The following is a 21,955-nucleotide window of genomic DNA, read 5'->3' as shown; positions in this document are numbered from 1 at the left end:
CTGGGTGACAAAATAATCTGTACCACAAGCCCCCATGACACAAGTTTACCTATATAACAAACCTGCACATGTACCCCTGAACCTAAAAGTTAAAAGACAAATTATGATTTGAGCCTAAAAATATCAGATGTCATTGTAATGTCAAGGCCTGAATATGAGCAAATGTGGGTAAGGAGACATTCAGAATGTATAAGAAGATTCACGTACTATCCTATTTCTCAAGGAAAAAGGATTTGTGGCTCAGGGTGTGTGGGGGCAAAGACAGGAGAGTGGAGGCAACACCTGTCCTCAGGATTCCGTCTCTGCCTCTGTCTTTTCTCGCCTGTGTGACCTCATGTTAGTGAGTGATTTCAAGATGATGTTGAAAATGGAGTCCTAAAAAGCATTGGGGGGTTGTTTCATCCTTTTCTTAAAATATTGTATTAGCTTGCTGTCATTTAGTCTGATGAGAAAGTTTGGTGGAAAAAAAAATCAATATGGCAGAGCATGAAAATCTCAAATTCTTTTTTTCTTTCAAAAAAAAAAAAAAGCTTGACTTTATTTCTAAACCTCAAAATATCTCCCTGTATCTTTCTCCCTGTTCTCTGAAAGGACTCCCTTCTGGTTTTGAGTTTCTTCCACTCCTTTCCCTCTCCTATTCTTCTCTCTACAGGGTTCTAAAAATACATCTGATTTCCCATTCTGTCCAGGTGAGGACAAGCCCCCAAGAACTCTGTGCTAAAAACCAAGCCACATATCCAAAACCAATAGAATATGCGATTATATTTCTTTCCAAAGTAATTTCCTGGCTGGAAGTCCTCATGCCACCTGGAGTGTAGAAATGACTTACTAACACTCAAGGCCTAAGAAGACAGGCTTGATTTTTCCCCAATCTGCATTTTAATAGTCAGACCAGGATCTAGGATTTATTGACTTTTTCTTCTAGGTGCATCTGAGAAGAAGTAGATTTAGGAAAACAAACAAACCTTGTAACCTAGTTCTTGCCGTTTTTCAATGGGCCTGTTCCAGACTTACATTTATGATCCAAGCAAACATTTGGGTCTTACTTTTCCATCTGCACACTTTGTGCCTGCAAGCACGAGCCCTGGGTCCGGCATGTCATCGCCCAAGTACACGTGGGTCCCCCGGCACAGCATCCGGCCTCCTTCCTGCAGGGGGATGTTTGTTTCTATGGAAACGGCATTGGTACCAATGATTGGCCGGTTGGCACCTCCTTGACACTGGATTTTTCCACATTTAGCATCTCTGGAAGGGTAAGAACAAACAATTCCCAAGGAGAAACCATTTGGAACCAACCCTATGCAATGTGGGAAGGTCAGAGCAAAGACTTTGCCAGGATGTCTGGATTCCATACCTCATCTCGCATTTGGCAAAGGAATTCTTCGAGATTTTGCCACAGTTGCCATAAGGATCACCTGCAGAATTGACTGTCTCAAAGCAGATCCCAGGGGCAGGTTTAGCACCTGAAACAGAAGCAGAACTGCATTTTCATCTCCTGCAGGTATTTTTAATGTTTTTTTTTTTTTTTTTCATGGCTCTAGGCCTCTCAAATGGTTACGGGGAGACGTATTCAAAGCAATCACACCCAGTGTCTGCCCTGACTCATGGTGGGAGCTGGCCAGGGGAAGCCTAGAGTGTCAGCAGCTCGCATCCTCTCTTGACTTGGCCTCCAGCAGAGCACATGTTCCAATGCTTACTCTTCCTTAGGTCTGCTCTCTGGGCTCATGGCATGTGTGGCCTCTCAGGAAATGAGGCCTGGCTGTGGAATGAGATCCAATCCAGGGCAGAAAGGAGGTGGCTGGCTGGCTGGCTGGCTGCAGAGAAGGGGAAGTTTGCTCTCTTTAACAACATCCCACACAATTCCGGTGAGAAAATGCAAGCCAGGGCAGGCTCCAAAGGAGCAATGAAGAGATCTTCTACAATATTTTTAGTCCCATAAAGCTCCCTATAAGAGCAAGTACTACCTTCTTTTAATACCTTCTATTTTATTTGCAAGGCAGAGATTTCTCTCAGAGGCCATAGAGTCATAAGCCCTGGTAATCCCTGTGTACAACATGACGGGTCCCAGCAGAGAGGGTCATGGCAGCCTGAGAGCTCAGAAATGGCCATTTTTAGCACATCTTCCGGCCATGGAAAGAGAACACATATAATCAGCGTTTGCAGCCAAAGTTCTGGAGGACTCCTGAATCCTGGGCATAGTGATGTCTGTTGAAGACTATTGAGCAAGTCAAGAAAACACGCCACATTCTTCAGAACACACCATGCCCTGTGGCGTGGTCCTTTTTCTCTCCCTGATTGGTGTCCTGTTTGGCACTTTATCTCACATCGCTTCTGATGGCCAGGATGCCGACACTCCAGAGCCCCACTCTGACACCTGCCCTTCTCTGCTCCCTACCCTGGGGAGGCTTTGCCTTCCAAGGTGACAACGGATTTATTTAAGATACCTCGTCCCAGGGAACAGAAGGTGTTCTTATTACTAAATCATCCCCCTTCGTTAGCCTGCACCCGATCCCTCCTCATCAGCTACTAGCAGACATGATCATCTCATTAAACACACATGCCACACCACCTTGGCACCATTTGAAGTGAGCAGTGTGCTCAGCGCTCCAACCTCTGCAATGAGCCAGCCTTGCACCTCTCCTTTTCTTATTCTTTTCTAAGCCATGTTAGAGAAGCCTCTGCAACCTCCTTTTTCAGGGGCGTTAGCCCAGACTTTCTCTGTCATGGAGAAAGATGAGGTCCCTAGCTCCTCACATCACATTCCCTTTCCTTCCATCTGATCCACATCTGCCTTGCTCACAGTAGGATGACACCACTGACACACTCAGCTCCTGTCTATTAGGGACCTGATTTGTCCGCATTCTGCCTTCTTTTTCTCTTTCATCTATCTGTCGGAGCAGGGAAGGATGGGGAGGGAGAGCCTCAGTGTGGAACCTGCACTTTGTGCTTAATTTAATCCTGTTTGGTGGCACTTTTGATCAAAGTACTGGGATCTTGATTGATCAAGGCAGTTTGGAAAAACTGGCATCTAGAATAGTAACAATGCAACAATCGTTTGTGTTTTTGCACACACCCTATGTATTTGTTGCTTGCCTAACTCTATCTCCTTCCCAACCATCCTTCTTTCCCTCTTTTCTTTCCTCCCTCCTTCCCTTCCTACTTCCTTCCATCATCCATTTATCTACCCATCTATCCATTCATCCATCCATCCACCGGTCCATCCAGCCAGCCAGCCACCATGTTGCAGGCTTCAATCAGACACACATATTTATTCAGCACCTACTATCTTCCAGACATTGGGAGTATAAGAGGGACCAAACTGGACAAACCTCCTGCTTACTTGAAAATTGCAAGGAGAAACAGAAAAAAAAAACCAAAATGAGTATGTTCCTCTAAAGTCCAGTGTTAGGGAATGCTATGAAGGTAGAAACGGAGTAGGAGGGTTCAGGGGACTGTTGCTTTTAAAGGCAGGCTGGTCAGGGAAGACCTCTTAGAGAAGACATCCTGAACTGAATCCTACCATTTAATCCTACAAGGTAGGTCTCATTATTCCATTTTATGGACAAGAAAATTAGCACATCAGAGGTTAAATATTTGCTTAGATTCACATAGGTAATGAAGGCAGGATCATCTAAGTGTGAAGCCAGGCTTCTGGGCTGCTCCCTCCTGTGCTCCAGCCTCACAGGTGCTGGACCCTGCACTGGGTCTCAGGCGTAGAGAGCAGATTAAGACCTGGCCCTGCAGCCCAAGCAACAACAGGTTCAGTGGATGTGGGGTGTGCTGCTGCAGCTGCCCATGGAAGGGCTAAGAAAATGGGGCAGGAAATGGCTTTGTTGCTTCTTTCCCTGCTTCGTAAGGCTAGGACTCGGAAATACAAGCAGCTCCTAGTGACTGCTTAGCTCCTAGGAAATGGGTGGGTGGAGTTGACATCATTGTGCCATTGCACAGGATGCTGTTCTGATGTCCGAGATTCTGCTACCTTTATTATAAAGTAATTTCTTTCCTGGGAATTGTGACCACTTAAAAAATACATATACCATGACGGACGGAATTCAAATGTGTCAGTTGGTAAATCTGTTTTCCTTATAGGGAGCTCTAAAGAGACTTTGGGCAGTTTCAGACACGTGAGCTCACAAACAGCTCAGCGGCAGCCTGGGAGGAGAGTTGGACGAGGTTGGACTGGGGAGTACAGAAGGATAAAAACAAAGAGAGGAAGGGGGAGAGAGAAAGGATGAGAAAGAGACCAACCTCAACAGGGATCGAAGACGCTGCAAATGTACCGGCGAAGCAAAGGGGAAGCTTGATACATGAATACCGGATAAAGGGCTATCATTATGACAGGAAGTCAAGCAAAGGCATGGAAACAGTGTGTAATCAAGTATAAAAGCATCCTGGAAGTGAAAACACTGGCTCTCTACTTGGGAATCCAAAGCCAAAACACACTGAGCCTTCTGGGTCAGAGTGTGACGTGGTTTGGATCTGTGTCCCCACCAAGTCTCATGTAGAATTATACTTCCCAGTGTTGGAGGTAGGACCTGGTAGGAGGCGACTGGATCATGGGAGCAGTTTCTCTTGAATGGTTTAGCACCATCCCCTTGGTGCTATTCTTGCGATAGTGAGTTATTGAGATCTGGTCATTTAAAAGTGTGTGGCACCTCCCTTTTCCTTCTCTCTCTCTCGCTCCTGCTCTGGCCATGTGATGTGCCTGCTTCCCCTTCCCCTTCCGCCATGATTGGAAGCTTTCTGAGGCCTCCCCAGAAGCAGAAGCTACTCTGCTCCCTGTAAAGCCTGCAGAACCAAGAACCAATTAAACCTCTTTTCTTTATAAATTACCCAGTCTCAGGTTTTTATTTATTTATAGCAGTGTGAGAACAGACTAATACAGGGTGTGCTTATGATTTTAATGCCCCAAATGCTGGTGGAGCAGCACGGCTCAGAAAACCAGGTGTGTGTAAGATGCAATGCCTTGTTTACCAATAATGCAGAAGCATGGTACACGCCCCAGCAGAAGGCCACCTGGCATTTCAGGAGCGCTGCCATTCTCCCAAAAGACAAACCCTCAGAAAGGCTTATGGCCAATTCGAATATGTGAATTTTTGCCAACACAGATGACACAGTCAAGCATCATCTTAAAATATGCTGTCAATTAACTTAATGAGAAACAGTTAAAAGAATCACATTTTAATTTAGATTGTCTTAAAAAAAAAAAAACTCTCCCACACCGTGGAACAATTTTACCGAGATGACGTTTCCTTTGGTCTCAGTCTTTTTATTTTTATTTTTTTTTTTTGAGATAGAGTTTCGCTCTTGTTGCCCAGGCTCAAGTGCAATGGTGCGATCTTGGCTCACTGCAACCTCTGCCTCCCGGGTTCAAGCTATTCTCCTGCCTCAGCCTCTCATTTAGCTGAAATTACAGGTGCCCACCATGACGACTGGCTAATATTTTGTATTTTTAGTAGAGATGGGGTTTCACCATGTTGGCCAGGGTAGTCTTGAACTCCTGACCTCAGGTGATGCACTCACCTCAGCCTCCCAAAGTGCTGGGATTACAGGCGTGAGCCACTGCACCCAGCCTGGTCTCAGTCTTCTTGTTTTCCGTAGCACATTCCCTGCACTTCCAGCTTTCTCAGGATGCTGACATTTTTTCTTCTGTTATCACTGGAAATCTTGTTTCTAGGTTCAAGTACCCACTCTTCCAACACTTTTTAATACAGAAAGTGAGCACTTTCTCTATTAGCCCAGTGGGTGTATATTCATAACCTCCACAACTGAACCACCCACTCTATTGCTTATCAAAGTGAACCCTTAAAAGCTTTTACCAGAATAACCAAAATGGGATGAAGTCACAGCCGAAAAATAATATTTACGCATGTGATAGATGCACCTGCCCTTTTTTAAACCTGATTTTGTCAGGCAGCCTCGATGAACCTGCGTGGATGCAGGATGATGAGTGCCAAAGCACCTTCCCACCTGCTCTGTGATAGCCAAAAGGTGTGGCTGAGAGAGTGACAGGTCAGTGGTCAGTGATTCTTTTTGCTGGGTACTTTCAGGGGGAAGCCTTGTTTTATAGCTGGGCATGTATGGGGTCTAAGAAAAATATCTAATGCCTATCAGTCTTCAGCCTTTTTAGAACACCCCCTCCTGTCTGATTGATATAGTCAGTAACCATGCTTCAGAGTTGGAAGAACAAAGGCTTGGAACTCGGGCTGATCTGGCATTCAGTGTCCAAAAGGCCTTGTTGTACAAGCTCTCAAGGCTCTGTCCCCTCATCTGTAAAATGGGGACAAGGACCTGACTCAAAGGTGCTGTGGAGCTGAGTCAGTGTATAGAGCTCCTGGCATGTGGCAGGCCCCTAGGAAACCCAAGTGATAATGAGGACCACCTTGGGCTGTGGGGAAGGTGTGGCTTCTGGACTTTAGGGCTGGGGGTGTGTGTGGGGAGAAGAGAGTTCCTTGTACCAGCCCCTGCTCGCATCACTTACCACACCTGTAATGATTCACGATCACGTCAGTAGGGGCTTTACATCCATCTCCCTCACACTTCATGGTCTCCAGGGCCTTACACTTTAAGGGTAGCTAGTGGAGATTGTGGGCTAACCAGATGCCTCAGGAAATGAGAAGAAGAGAATTTCATCTGAAACCCTAATAGTTTTTGTACATCCTTTGCATATAAATCAGAACTATCATCCAGCACAAGGATTTCAACTTCCCTGCACCCATCCCCTTACTCCTTTACATGAGTGTGGTTCCCCACAGCCCCCAAATCCCAGCTGGTTCTGGGAACCCTCCTGGCCTGGCCTGGGCTGGGCCTCCAGACTCCCCGAGTCAGCAGCCAGTGCCATGTTGAAAGAGGCAGCAGGCAACCCTGGGCAAAGACCCTTGAGTCTGACTTCTCTTTATGCCACTCAACCCTAGAACAAAGATCATTTTTCTGTCATTACTCTCCTTACTCTTAACAAACACACACGCTTTAAATGAACGACACATTTTAGATCAGCAGCAGGCCATTTGTAATTAAAGTATGGTGCTGGATACAGCATGCAGTATCGTCTTTGATCCTTATAGCCACCCTGTAAGGTCTACATTCTCCCCATTTCAGAGATTTTCACTTAGACTCAGCGTTTTAGCAACTTGCCGAAGATCACAATGTAAATGGCAAAGTTGAGTTTGTCTCATGGGTTTAAAGCCAAAACCCATGATCCAGCCATGATCCTGTGCTGCCTTCCTCTTGGAAACCCCCTACTTGGCTACAGACTCCTGTCCCTGCCATCCTTTCCTCTTCGGAACCACCAACATATTCTCCTGTAATCCAGCTGCTCGTGGAGTCAACTTCATCTTCACCAAATCTTTTTCCAAAAAGTCTCCTGACAGATGAGGACGCCAGCTGCCTCATGCTCATGTCTCAGGTGCTGAACTGACCTGGGTCACAGCCTACCCCCTGCACCTGAGCATGCGCAGTGAGATTTCCCTTTAAAACTGGGACAGTGGAGGCAGGCAGCGGGTATTTGTATGCTTTTTGTTGCATCTATACTGATTCAGGGAAAGAAATGAAAAATTCGGAGTAGAATGACTTGGAAACCTCTGAGGGAGCAGTTCCTCAAGAAATAAATCTCAGTGAAGTTTGGCCAGTAAAACCGACTCCACTCTGCTATTAATTCATCCAGTGGCTTGAACGATGCGAGGTTCTAAAGGTTAACTTTCTGTCTACCTCCAGGAAGGCAATAACGGTCACCTTCTAAGAGTTTCATTCATTTGAGCTTTCACCCAAAACATGAGGGAGTGAGAGATGCCATGTCATGCTTTCCTGCTGAAATATGGCCAGGACGTGATGTCCCTGAGCACAGCAACCATACGGCTCACTGCCACATGGCAAAGAAAAGGAGCATTTGCGGGAGGGGCAGGCCATTATTTCATCAGCCATGTAAACATGGGGATAGGACAGATGCATTTCTCCATGGAATCAAAGGCCCAAATGCATACACCAGCCCCTGTCATCTACTTTGTTCATTCTCTTCTCTGGAGAATGAGGAAAAGTGGCTATGATAACTCACAGGTAGCCCCAATAGATATGATCTTTTGCGTCCTTTTATCAGCCCTCTGAAACTGCTGCTGCTTTAATTTGGTAGTGGTGGTGAGGGTTGCAGGAAGGTGGGAGGAAGATGGAGCAGAGCCCTGTTTACAATGCTTACTCTTATCCAGTTGGCTAGGGTGCCTTACCCTGGAGTCTCCAGGCTGTAATGAGAAATCTCCCATGAGGAACACGGATGTTTAAAGGCTAAGGGGTTTCAAATGAACCAAACTTCTAAGGACGCAGTGGCCGAAACTTGGTCCTGTTTGCAACATGCCCCTGCTGTCCCGAACTCCAATGTTAGCTTGTAGGATGGTACCATGGCGGGCTCTGGGCCACTTCCTGGGGCCAGGGAGCTGCCAGCTAGTGGTCACAAGAGTGATTCAGCACAACTCCTCCCAGAACCACACACTGGCCACACCCCTCCAGGGTAGAATCTACCTGTGTGGTAGGAGGTTGTTCTGGGAGCTTGGAGCAGCAACAGCACTTTATGAAAACGGATTGTGGGGTAGGAGACACAGCGTCATTGTTTTGTTGAACACCTCTCCCATATCCCTTCTTCTAGGAACAAGAACATTTTCCCTGTAGGAAATCCATTTTATATGGTTAATTGGAGCTAACTTTCCTATCTAATGGCAGAAATATGCACATAAGATTGAATCAGAGAGGTCCATCCCACAGGTTATATGAGCGGGTCAATGCTGGGCACACGACCAAAGCCAGGGGAGTCAGTGTCTTCCTTGGAACTTGATGCCTGAGCCAGCTGGATCAGGGTCCAGGGCTCCTGTGTCCTTCTGGGCTCTCCTCTACCCTCAGCTTTGTCATGGAGGCTGGGATTGGCCCTCCTTTCCCTCCTCCCAAGGTTGTCTTCCTCTTGTATTTACCACACTTGCTTTTGCCTCCTGGGAGGCCCCAGGGCTCCTGCCTGTGGGCAGGGATGGTGCCTCAGGCCAGTGCATAGCAGATGTGTTCCAAGAACGAATGAGTGAAAAGCCGTTTGGGGAAAGCACATCTTGTCTCCAATGCCCTTCCCGGAGGAAGTCAACTGTGGTTCTGCAAACACAGCAGCCTGGGTAAATGAACACTGTCTGCTGGTTTATCTCTTCTATGACTCTGGATTTCCACTTATTCATTGACATCAAATGAAGTATTACTGTGGGATCTTATGTAAGGTCATAAAAAGACAGACGTTTTACTTCCTGGAAAGGTAAATTGTTATTCCCTCAAAGTTAAGGAAGAAAACTTATAAGCAGGGAAACTGAAGGGGGCTGAGTGCTGACCTTGGGAGCAGATGCGGCTCCAGCATTAAAAGAAAACATCATTAAAGGAAAGAAGCTCAAAGGCTCGGAGCCCGCAGACAACTTTCTGCGCGCCCTGCCTGTCCAGAACCTGCTAATCCCGGTCAGGATAGCGGAGGAGGGGCCAACAGAGTGCTTCCCGTGGCTTTTGTGTGTTAGCTGCCATCTGGCATTTATCTTAGAGACAGAGTGGTCAATAATTTAAAAAGTGCAAGTGACTTCTATCCACTTGTAAGATGTTACAAAGGCACAGATTTGGTTCAAAGTTGCTGCATTAAAAAATGTCTGTCTTCATAAGACAAGAGATTTCACATCTCTTAGAAAGAATGACAACGGTTTTCTCATCACAACCATATTACATCAATTTAGAGCCTTTGAGTCCTTAGTAATGGAACACTTAGCTATTTTGCCATTATCAAAAGATAAAATTTAGCCTTTCAGAGGGAATTTTGACACCATACTATATTTTATAATGATGTAGAAAGTGATGGATTTTAATTACCAGTTTTATCTTCAGAGTGCTATAACTTATATTTGTAATTGTAGTTTGGAAGTTCCCAAAGTCATTATGTTTTTTTTTGAAAGAGAAATGATGGCATCTTGAATTAAGCCCACAATTTACTCAATCTAATCTTACTTAAAATGACTCCATGATGCAAATGTACTTCTCCAGTTCAGTCAAATCAGCTCCTCCTTCCCTCTGTCACTGATTTCCCTAACCCCTGCCACTAACATCCACAGACAAAGGCATTTTTACAAACAACTGGAGACTGTATTGTTCTTCCCACCTCTCTTCTTCAGACAGACCTTTGTATTCATCAGAAAATGAAGTCCAAATGAACAAATTTTATCATTTCTTTCTCACTTGATGGGACAAAAGGGAAACTTTCCTGACTTCTAAACAATACGACTTCTGGCAAAAAATCTCTTTTTTTCCTATCTGTGGCCACAGGAGATGTAGGTGATTCATAAATGTACTGCCCCAAGTGGGTCACAATAAACCAAGCTCATGTAAACCAGATTTGCAAATAAACACTGAGTATTCACCAGCCCATTAAAAATGGTCTGGTCAGCTCACACTGCAGAAATCAAACAACATTAGATTCTGGTGAGTGATAAAATAGAAAAAACTAACACATTTCGGGAATTCTCTGATGCCAATTGTTTGTGACTATAGATGTGTAGTTATCTGTAAGATTAATTGCCAAGGAATATTTTCAGTAACCATGCTGGTGGTTCTCACAAGAAACATCGGTAAAAGTAAATTTGCTACCTAAATAAAAATATCCAGCTATATTTCAGAAGGCATAAAGGCCATGTCATACTGACAGAAAATCTTTGTAGATATTAAGACTAAACTGGGCAAAGACAGCTAAATGCCAACCACACAGTTTGAACTGTGAATAACATTTGTGTGTTTGAAATCAACATAGGAAGTCTTGAGATACCAGATTTGTAGGACAAAAATCAGTGAGAAAAAAATTATACTCTTAGCCAACGAGAACGTACGTTATCAACAACAAAAACAATTAGAACAACAAATAAATGAACAAAAAACCCAAAAGGCATTCTCAAAGTATATTGCTTTGCCAGTTAGAAGTTGCAGGCATGTGTTTTGAATTTTCGATTGTTTTATTTGTAGAAAGATTTGGAAGCAGGATTGTTTTATTGAAATACAATGCCAGATTGAGAAAAGCCCATTTCAAAAGGGAATCATTAGTTGGAAGGAAGGGCTTCATCCAGTCAGTGTTTGGGTCGCCAGATCTGGAAGGTGAGTAACGGACATCCTGAATGTAACTGGAGAATTCTGGACAACTCAGCAACTCGGGCAAGGTCACTGGGGTGCAAATGTCAAGGGCCGGTAGGGCAAGGATTCAAGGACTCCTAGAGTTCTGAGTTTCTGAGTTTCCTAGGAGGCCTACGATGACCCCAGTGCATATGTGACCCAGATCCTGAAGCATTTGCTCCTGGGTGGGGAAATATTGCAAATGCAAGCTTGACAATAAGTTTTCCTTTCTGAATCATGAAAAGCTAATTCAAACCAACCGCTATTAACAAAGCACTGAAAGGTTCTCAATGGTATATCTGGCTGGCCAGGGGCCTGGCCGAGGAAGCCACCTCCGCTCCCAGGACTGCATTCGTCCTGGATCCATGCCTCCCGGGAGGATATTGTGATGGATTCACATCTGCACTCCCCTCCAGATCCAGGCAGGAGTGCACAGGGACTATGGGAAGTGTGTCACTCTGGCAGAGTCGGGGCTCTTGAGTCAGCATCTTACATACAGCAGGACGTCAACAAATACTTGACAAATGACAGAATGGTGTGGCAGTTGAGGATCTCTGCTCTCCAAGGCACAGCCCAAGCTCTACACACACAGAACTACCTGCACTTGCCCTGGTTGGCCCCACTGTCCCTGTGTGCCCTGAGCTGTGCTATTCTCTATACCGGAAATATCCCTCCTCTTCCACCCCTGGCAAACCACTATTCCACAGCAACCTTGTCTTCAAAGCCTCCTAGTTGGCTGCTTTCCTCCACCCCAACATATCTGGCCCATGACCCTCTCACAGCCCGTTTTACAGACCCCAAGGATTTGAATATCTTGCTCACTAGTCTAAGCTTCCTGGGAGTGCAGCTGCATCTTATTTATAGAGTTTAGATTTACTAGAAGCTCTGCATCTAGCATAGAACCACATATATTACATGGAATAGATTATAGGCTATGTTGGAGGATAACAGACCCTTGGGGTAGGTAGATCACTATCCTCATTTTACAGGATGAGGCATAACAAGGTTGAGCAATTTGCAGAAGGTTCCATGCTAGTAAGTGGTCTGTTCGATGCCTGTGGCTCCCCCAAAAGGCCCACATCCTTATCTAACATCTACACACATGTTATCTGACATGGCAAAAGGGACTTTGAAGATGTGATTACTTTTAGGATCTTGAGGTGGGGAGATCACGCTGGACAATCTGGGTGAGCCTGAGAGAATCACAAGGGTCCTTATAAGAGGAAGGTAGGAGAGTCAGTGTCAGAGAAAGGGATGTGACTACAGAAGCAGAAGTCGGAGAGGGACAGAGACTTGCAGATGCTGTGCTGTTGGCCTTGAAGACGGAGGAAGGAGCCATGAGCCAAGGAATGCAAGTGGCACAAACCACTGCTCAATGAAATAAAAGAGGATACAAACAAATGGAAGAACATTCCATGCTCATGGGTTGGAAGAATCAATACCATGAAAATGGCCATACTGCCCAAGGTAATTTATAGATTCAATGCCATCCCCATCAAGCTACCAATGACTTTCTTCACAGAATTGGAAAAAACTACTTTAAAGTTCATATGGAACCAAAAAAGAGCCCGCATCGCCAAGTCAATCTTAAGCCAAAAGAACAAAGCTGGAGGCATCATGCTACCTGACTTCAAACTATACTACAAGGCTACAGTAACCAAAACAGCATGGTACTGGTACCACAACAGAGACATAGATCAATGGATCAGAACAGAGCCCTCAGAAATAATGCCGCATATCTACAACTATCTGATCTTTGACAAACCTGACAAAAACAAGCAATGGGAAAAGGATTCCCTATTTAATAAATGGTGCTGGGAAAACTGGCTAGCCATATGTAGAAAGCTGAAACTGGATCCCTTCCTTACACCTTATACAAAAATTAATTCAAGATGGATTAAAGACTTACATGTTAGACCTAAAACCAGAAAAACCCTAGAAGAAAACCTAGGCAATACCATTCAGGACATAGGCATGGGCAAGGACGTCATGTCTAAAACACCAAAAGCAATGGCAACAAAAGCAAAAATTCCCCGTCTCTACTAAAAATACAAAAAATTAGCCGGGCGAGGTGGCGGGCGCCTGTAGTCCCAGCTACGCAGGAGGCTGAGGCAGGAGAATGGCGTGAACCCCAGGGGGCGGAGCTTGCAGTGAGCCGAGATCGCGCCACTGCACTCCAGCCTGGGCGACAGAGCGAGACTCCTTCTCAAAACAAAACAAAACAAAAAAAAAAAGCAAAAATTGACAAATGGGATCTAATTAAACTAAAGAGCTTCTGCACAGCAAAAGAAACTACCATCAGAGTGAACAGGCAACCTACAAAATGGGAGAAAATTTTTGCAACCTACTTATCTGACAAAGGGCTAATATCCAGAATCTACAATGAACTCAAACAAATTTACAAGAAAAAAACAAACAACCCCATCAAAAAGTGGGCGAAGGACATGAACAGACAATTCTCAAAAGAAGACATTTATGCAGCCAAAAAACACATGAAAAAATGCTCATTATCACTGGCCATCAGAGAAATGCAAATCAAAACCACAATGAGATACCATCTCACACCAGTTAGAATGGCGATCATTAAAAAGTCAGGAAACAACAGGTGCTGGAGAGGATGTGGAGAAATAAGAACACTTTTACACTGTTGGTGGGACTGTAAACTAGTTCAACCATTGTGGAAGTCGGTGTGGCAATTCCTCAGGGATCTAGAACTAGAAATACCATTTGACCCAGCAATCCCATTACTGGGTATATACCCAAAGGACTATAAATCATGCTGCTATAAAGACACATGCACACGTATGTTTATTGTGGCACTATTCACAATAGCAAAGACTTGGAACCAACCCAAATGTCCAACAACGATAGACTGGATTAAGAAAATGCGGCACATATACACCATGGAATACTATGCAGCCATAAAAAATGATGAGTTCATGTCCTTTGTAGGGACATGGATGAAACTGGAAACCATCATTCTCAGTAAACTATCGCAAGGACAAAAAACCAAACACCGCATGTTCTCACTCATAGGTGGGAATTGAACAATGAGAACACATGGACACAGGAAGGGGAACATCACACTCCAGGGACTGTTTTGGGGTGGGGGGAGGGGGTAGGGACAGCATTAGGAGATACACCTAATGCTAAATGACGAGTTAATGGGTGCAGCACACCAACATGGCACATGGATACATATGTAACAAACCTGCACATTGTGCACATGTACCCTAAAACTTAAAGTATAATAATAATTAAAAAAAAAAAAGTTGGGAAAGGCAAGGAAACAGATGCTCCCCAGAGCCTCCCAAAGCGATGCTGCCTTGCCAGTATCTTGATTTCAGGATTTCTGACCTCCAGAACTGTAAGATGAAGCATTTGTAAGCCATTAAGTTTGTGCTAATTTGTTACAGCAGCCATGGGAAACTCACAGCGCCTGTAAACTGGAAACCAGATGGAAACACCGACAAGGGGAGGAAGGAGCACACTGCACTCCTGAAGGAGGTGGTCAAAGGCCCATTCCAAGAGCTCCCTGGCATCAAGGGCAACAGTGGGTTGTGGTCTTCCCTGCTCTCTGCTCTCCTGAGGAAGTCTGTATAATGATCTGAAGAACTGAGGAGGGGCAGGCAGGACAGACCAAAACCCAGGAAGTCACAAGCCCGAGGTGGCTCCCCAAGCCTGGTCTCTGTGCTGTGGCTTTCAGGAACCCTGAGTCATCTCCTGAAAGATAAAGCCTCTTCACCAAAACTTTACATTTGTTACCAACAGTCCTGATGTCATGGATGTTCCATGCTGTGTGCAGTGGCCACACACACCACCACCCACCACCACCCCAGCAAAGGCCTCCTGGTTACCAGGGAGAGAGTGGGTGGGAGAGAGTAGAGCTAAGCCAGGAGCTCTCAGGGAAGTCCTCTCCTTAGGAAGAGGATGTGGCTACCCGGGTACTGAGACCTCCAGCCTCCCCCTCCATCGTGGGGATGACGAGAGCCCAAGCAGGTGACTTCCTATTGCTCTTGCTTTTGAAAAGCTCAGTCTGTGGGTCAGGTTGTCAGTCTGTCTGCCTGTCTGGTTCTCTCTCTGGTCAGGCAGCTGCAGAAGGACTAGTTTGATGAGATAATAAATACCAGCCTTGGTCACCATGAATCAGAGGCACACAGCCAGCTGAGTCACACACTGGGGGTGGCTCAGACAGCACTGTCGAGTTCCATCTGACCTCACTCTGGAAACGGGGCCAGCTGTTCGAATACGGCAGGGCATTAAGGAACACGTTTCACTCCCAAAGCTCCAAGTGCTGTGTGTGCTCTGGCCACAAAGTGCATTTTGGAATGGAGCTTCATCACAGCCCTTGTAACTCAAGAAAAGGAGACTGCTGATGCTGGAGAAAGGCTGGGACGGGGACAGCACTAGGGATGCCTGAAGCCACGAAGATCTGGCCTGCAGCAGTAGCCGCAGTCCCAAAGCGACCTCACTTGGCTAAAAGGTGCCTGAAGTCACTAAACCATGTCAAGCCCAAACTTCAATGTGTATAGCGAGTGCTGGCTTAGTCCTTGTCATTGCAACAGGGTGTCCCCCACTGCTCCTGCCCCCTGCTTTGCCTAGGGGGCCCCAAGGCCCAGCAGGTGATGATGCCAGGACTGAGGGCTGCTCAGGGTCCAAGGATGAAGCACTAAGGGCCCAGGAACTGCAGGCCTCCCCATCCCACCTGCCCACACACATCCCTGGGTGCTGAGGAGCATCAGAACACCTCCTCAGAGGCCGAGCTAAGGAGGCCTGCGCTCGCCCCTCCTTGCTACCAGGCTGCCCTTTCTTCTTCCCCAGAAAGCTCCAAGTACAGAGGACATCACTGGCTGGCAGGGGACATGGGCCTGCCAGCAGGACCCAGCTCCAAGAGACATCCATCTTGTTTTCCATGCCTGGTCGTGGCTCTTATATTCCATTGAAAACCCACGCTTCGAGGTTTAGTCATCAATTTATGTTCCACTTTACTTCCCTCATCACTCCTAAAACCAAAGCCTCACAACAAAAGTCTGACAAAGGTCCTCTCAGGTTTCTCTCCTGCTAGAGATCCTGCCTGATTCTGCTTGGCTTTCAGCCTGGGCCTGGCCAACCACAGCAGCCTTGCCAGAGCTGGGGTCTCTGGCCAGCGCTGAGGTCATTTCTGCAGCTAGCAGGAGGAGGGAGTGACAAAGGACTCAAGCACATTACAATAAGGGAAAGAACTGCAGGACACGGTACGGTCTGCATTTATGGATTTCATGGTTGGACTCCTGGGAGCTGCACACAGGCATTGAATCTCAAATGGTTCTGAGGTGTTGGGGCCTTGGAGTCCAGGGCTGCCCAGTGAGGCCTTGGATTTCTGGCCCCAGAAGGTGGGGCATGGAGGAGAGACACGCAGGGAATGGATTCTTCCCTTTTGCATCTGAGCTTCTGCTTCATTCTGGAGCTTTGGTGGAGATTTAGAGCAAGACCTCCCTCTTCGGGGTGACTGTGCATTGTGGGAGTAACACATGGGCATTGGGTCACAGTGACCCAGGTTCAAATCCCAGCCCGGAGACCTGGGGAAAATGACATTTGGTCTCAGAGTTTGAGCATCATCTTCTGTAAAACTTCACAGTCCCCACTTCAGGGGCTTGTTGGAGGGTCAGAAGAGACAAACTGTGCCAACTGCCCCGCCTGAACTGGTGAAATGGTGAACTGATGGCCTCTTGTTTGACTCGACCACCCCACTTTCCCATTTGAGAGCCACTCACTGCTGCTCCCAGGCCTTAACCGGTTACAGACACGCTCATGCTTCAAGTCTGATCAGGGCCTTCCCCATGGAGCCCTGAACCCCTCACTTGGTTGGGGTGCTCTTTTGAGTACAAAGGGGCATTACTAAAATCTCAGTGGTGGTGGGAAAGTTCTGTCTGTCCAACTACATGCTATGCTATCTGAGGGCAGGAGTCATGGCGGATTCATCCCTGCCATCCCTCAGGGCACACAGTAGGTGCTCCTGCATCTCCTGCATCCCCCGGGGCACACAGTAGGTGCTCCTGCTTCTCCTGCATCCCCTGGGGCACACAGTAGGTGCTCCTGCATCTCCTGTATCTCCCGGGGCACACAGGTGCTCCTGCATCTCCTGTATCCCCCGGGGCACACAGTAGGTGCTCCTGCATCTCCTGTATCTCCTGGGGCACACAGTAGGTGCTCCTGCATCTCCTGTATCCCCTGGGGCACACAGTAGGTGCTCCTGCATCTCCTGTTGGACTGCACTGAGCTTCCTAAGGCCAGGCTCCAGGCAGCGTCCATTTCTGTGCACCCCATGCCCAGTGTGGCCTCAGCCCCTCCCTGGGAGTCAATCACTCCCGACTGAACACACTGGATGCTGTGTGGACAGCGCCCGCCAGGAGTGGGGGCTCACCAAAACAGAGCACATGCCCCCAGTCCCACGCCCAGGTCTGCCAGTGCCTCTCGTGATGCTGAGCTTGTGGCGGCCACGTACCTGATCCCCAGAGTGCGACACACTGCTGCTCGTGAGTCTGGCAGATGCCATTGTAGCAGTAGCCATCCACACCCTGACATGAGTGCCCGTCGTGCAGGTACACATTGGCTGGGCAGTGAGGGCTGGCCCCTGTGCAGAACTCCGGGAGGTCACAGGAGTTGCTGGAGTTCCTGCATGCTGTTCCAGCAGGCTTCAGCTGGAAGGAGAAGGCCATTTAGGACACATGCACCCGGGGAAAGGGAGAGGCAGCTGTCAACATTACTCCTGGGCTGGGGTGGACAAGGCCATAAGTCCCACATAAAGGGGTGCGGATTTCAAAGGAAGTCACTTCTAATGTAGAGAGAGCTCATTAAATCATCAGATTCTTGCTCTGGGGTTCACTGTTCCACTATAAAGTGGGTGGGACAACCAAGAGCAGCCTCTGTTTAATGTCATGCAACATTAGGGTTCTCCAAGGAACACACAAGCTGGCTGCTGGCACTTGGCACCTCAGAGGAAAAAAGAAGGAGGGGAGCGTTGGCTGCTGGGCTGGTTGATTCTTAAGAAAAAGGTCTCTGGGTGTCAACACCATCACACGTTTCAAGGGGACATTTGCATTTATGGTGTTAGCATGTGTGGGCAAGTTAATAAAAATAACTTTAAGGGCACAATCACAATAGCAATTTTACTTTGTCATCAAATCACAGGACTGGAACTCTCTCTTTTCCGCTTTATGGGAAGAACAGGAGAAGAACAAGGGAGAGGTAAAGGATGTTAGAAGCCATCTGACCAATGGCTCAGCTTTTTGTGGTTGAAGAAATTAAGGCTCAGAGTAGCCTGTCTGAGGCTACACAGCTAGGGACCCCTGAGAGTCCTGGGCTTAGTTCTCTGCATACTCCTCAAACACAAAAAGGGAAGACCCCTGCTAACTTCTAGAAGACCTGGAAGTTGAAAGCAATTGTTAAAAGTCATAACCTAAAAGTGAACCACAATCAGGCATTGCCCTGTGGTTCTCACTCCCCTTACTTGGGCATCCCCTGGGCACAGGCTCAGACTTGCTTCCCCCTTCCCCCAACTCCCTTCCAGGCACCTTCCTCCACCAGTTACTGGAGGCCAGGGAGAGCCAGCTGCTTATAACATTCCGCAGAAGTTAATCAGCATTAGGAAGAGGATGAAGGCTATTTTAAAGCTGAACATTAAAATGTTCTAAATCACCGTGCTCACGTGGGGCAGCTAAGAGGTAGTTTCCTGTAAGCAGAATGTCAGGATCAATTGCTTAATTAAAACGAAATACAACTCTACCCTTGGAACGGTTGAATCAAAAGCTCAGGCTTCTACTCTGTCAGATATCAGCTCTGAATAATGAGACAATGGAACTGCCAAAAGAAACGCAGTCCTAGCCAGCAGCAATGGCGAGAGTATAAAACTGCCATTCTTGGCGGGCAGGGTTGGTGGCACCTTCTTTTGGGAGGACATTAAGATTGAGTTGTTTATACAAAACTTCTGGGACAAGCCAGCAGGCAGACGTCTGCGGGATCAAGAAGGTGAACCTGGGGGAACCTGAGTGACAGTGGATGGGGACTTGTTCTCGCCTTGCTCTTCTTGTCAGCATAGTAGGACCCCATGTGCCTCTGACGGCACAAATGGAGCATTTAAAGTTGAACTAGGGTTTATCAGTCTGATCAGTTGTCAGCCCCTAAATAAATAAACACAAGTGACTGGCAATCAAAGTGTGTATTTCACCCCAAGACTGGAAGCTAAACAATAAGAGGGGGGTAACACCAACTGGTGTGAGAAGGAGGGATGGTGTGTGCTGTGGTGACTGCTGGGAAACCTTCCAGCCACACTGCTTGCCCTGCATCAGATCTGAACCACCTGATCCTGTTGGTGACCTGGGGGTCAAGTTGCAGCTCCGGTGACTCACCTGGCAGTCTGCACAGCACAGCCCATGTGCACACACAGCGTCCGGCTTCAGGGTACAGGTGGTGGCATTGCAGCAGTGATTCTTACATTCCTGGAGAGGGGAATGGGATTTGTTTGACAGGGTCTTATGGAGTATGCACTCACTGAATGCAAACATTACACCTTAAATGGCTGCAAAAAGCAAGAAAGACCAAGAGGGCCCAGCTCCTGAACTGCACACCTGCCTGTTTCCGTCTGTTAGGAAAGCAAAGCTTCTGCTGTTTATGAACCAACTGGGTCTATGAGTCCCTGGAAAAAGCCAGTAGCACACAAGTGCCCTCATGAAAGGTAAAGCAGTTGTGACATAGGCTGGCCGGCTGGGGACCTCACTCTAGTCAGCAGTACACTGGGGCTCTGTAGAGGGGTGTCCAGGCAGATTTCATTGCAATGGTCTGCATCAAGATCCCTGGAGGACTTTGAAATTACCTAATCAAAAATATACATAGATGCATACAATCTGTACTCTTTAAAAATGAACCTTTTTTGATCTAGAGAGTACTGGCAGGAAATGAAGTCAAACCAGTGGTTTCAACCACAATTCCCTGCAATCCCACCAGGGTCGTGGATGAGACCCTTGAGCAGCCCAGGTAAGTTGTCTGGCCTGACAATTCCATCACTCAGAAAGTCAGAAATGGACATTATAACAACCAAGTGGCCGGAAGGAGGCCTATGGGCTGTGCCCATTGATTTGCAAGGGATTTAAATGGATAGATCAAGCATTAGATGTATTGTCCTCTCTGAAACAAAAGTGAGAAAAGAAACTAACTCCTTTATAGTGCTGTGCTCCACACGTACCCACTGTTTCCATTTTTTCCTAACAAAAACAAGGGATTGACATTTTTTGCTTAGTTCTAAACAAAAGGCCTGCACGCATTTATCAAGTGAGGTCCTTGTACTTGAGAACATTCGAGTAACTGGAGTTTACACAGTTTAGAAGAAATGTAATTATCATAAGATGGAACAGTTCATAGATCTTTAATACTGAGTAACTTATCAATGTTCTTTTATTTTACCCAGTATATGATATGCTCTGAAAAATTTATATACTATTGGCTGGGGCGAAGCTAATCACATACTAGTTTAATAATATAATACTTTACTCCGGAAAACCATCTTTCTTGAATGGATTTATCATGAGTTTTATAAATGCAATTAATAAAATTTTGTCAATAATCCAGATTTATGGCAAACCTAGATACTGAAACTATATCTCATGTAAAACTCTAATTATGCTCTCATTTGATGTTCCATTTGCTTCTATTATACAGACTTCCAAAGTTATTAAATTTTAAATTTGCTTGACGACTTTATAAACATCCAGAATGTGTAATATATACAATAAGATAAAACTGTCAACCAGAAGTCATAGCTAAATGACAGTAAGGGTTTCTAACCTGTGGACTTACAATTCTAAAAGAGTTTAAGAACTTTTTTTCAAAAGAGTAGTCTATTAATTGCATTTTTAAATCAGTGTCATCAAATGCACACCAATGCTATCCTGGTCCTTATGGTCTAAATGGCTCTACGGATGACACGTTTACCAAATTACAAGTTTTCTTGAAATTCCATGTTAAATCAGCCATCCTAAATCTGGGTCCTAAAATTCTTTAAGAAATATCTTCCCCCCTCTCTCAAATCACCCAGTAATATAAGCAGCAGCTCAAATGGAAATGCAGCCATGCCAAATGGCTCTGACTTCAAAGGGGATGATAATGTGAGAAAGATAACTAACTTTAAAAGATATTCGCAAGCTACTGGCATCCTATTGACTTTAAACAAGGAGATAAGGCTGCTTTCCCAATCCTGTTAGCTGGAAGAATGAGTGAGTTGTCAGGATTTCCTTATGTTGATATAAATCCAGTGCCCTGTCCAGGAAGGCTTCAGCAATCAACCTGCCTTTAAACCACCCAGGATCTATTTCTTCTGCAGTACCATATTTCTCAGAAGAGACACATTCTTCATCTGCTGCTACATTTATTATTTTAGTCCTCAGTAGAGAAGTCCAACAGAGCCAATGAATACCAAGTCTCCAAAGAAGAAAGAATAATGAAAGCATTAGAGAATTCTCTGCAAAGCCCTAACTGTCATTCTCAGGTTGTAGGTAGCAGACACAGATTCTTAATCACAATGAACTTGGAGAAGACTAGAAGCCATCTTCTTGAATATAATGGAGATTATTTTTGGGAGCAAGGGAGAAGCTCGTTTCCGTGGGGTGCTGGCAGTTGTTTTTCGGATCCCATTCACTCCTTCCCTGATGTGGTAACACACTGGGTCCCTCTATGGGCCAGGGAATGGCCAGGTCAATCTGATGCAAGGGCATGCAGAATAACCAGGGCCTGAGCACCGGGTAGGGGGATAAAGAACCTAGGTTAACAAGTC

General features: G+C 46.1%; 1 protein-coding gene across 5 annotated transcripts in view; it reads right to left on the bottom strand.

Moving 5' to 3' along the window:
• The window catches only part of ADAM12 (ADAM metallopeptidase domain 12), a 377,489-nt gene that overhangs the window by 35,385 nt on the left and 320,149 nt on the right, over window positions 1–21,955 (bottom strand). For all 5 annotated transcript variants that reach the window (XM_030805503.1, XM_030805511.1, XM_003277782.4 and 2 more), the window contains exons 13-16: window positions 19,539–19,628; window positions 17,636–17,831; window positions 1,355–1,463; window positions 1,047–1,245 (exon numbers count right to left, since the gene is read on the bottom strand). In XM_030805503.1, coding sequence (XP_030661363.1) covers window positions 1,047–1,245; window positions 1,355–1,463; window positions 17,636–17,831; window positions 19,539–19,628 — 594 coding nt within the window. The remainder of the gene's footprint in view (window positions 1–1,046; window positions 1,246–1,354; window positions 1,464–17,635; window positions 17,832–19,538; window positions 19,629–21,955) is intronic.

Source organism: Nomascus leucogenys, chromosome 3, assembly GCF_006542625.1.
Source record: "Nomascus leucogenys isolate Asia chromosome 3, Asia_NLE_v1, whole genome shotgun sequence".
Classification (NCBI taxonomy): Eukaryota; Metazoa; Chordata; class Mammalia; order Primates; family Hylobatidae; genus Nomascus; species Nomascus leucogenys.
Note: the sequence above shows the minus strand (reverse complement) of the source record. Positions and strands in the feature narration are given on the sequence as shown.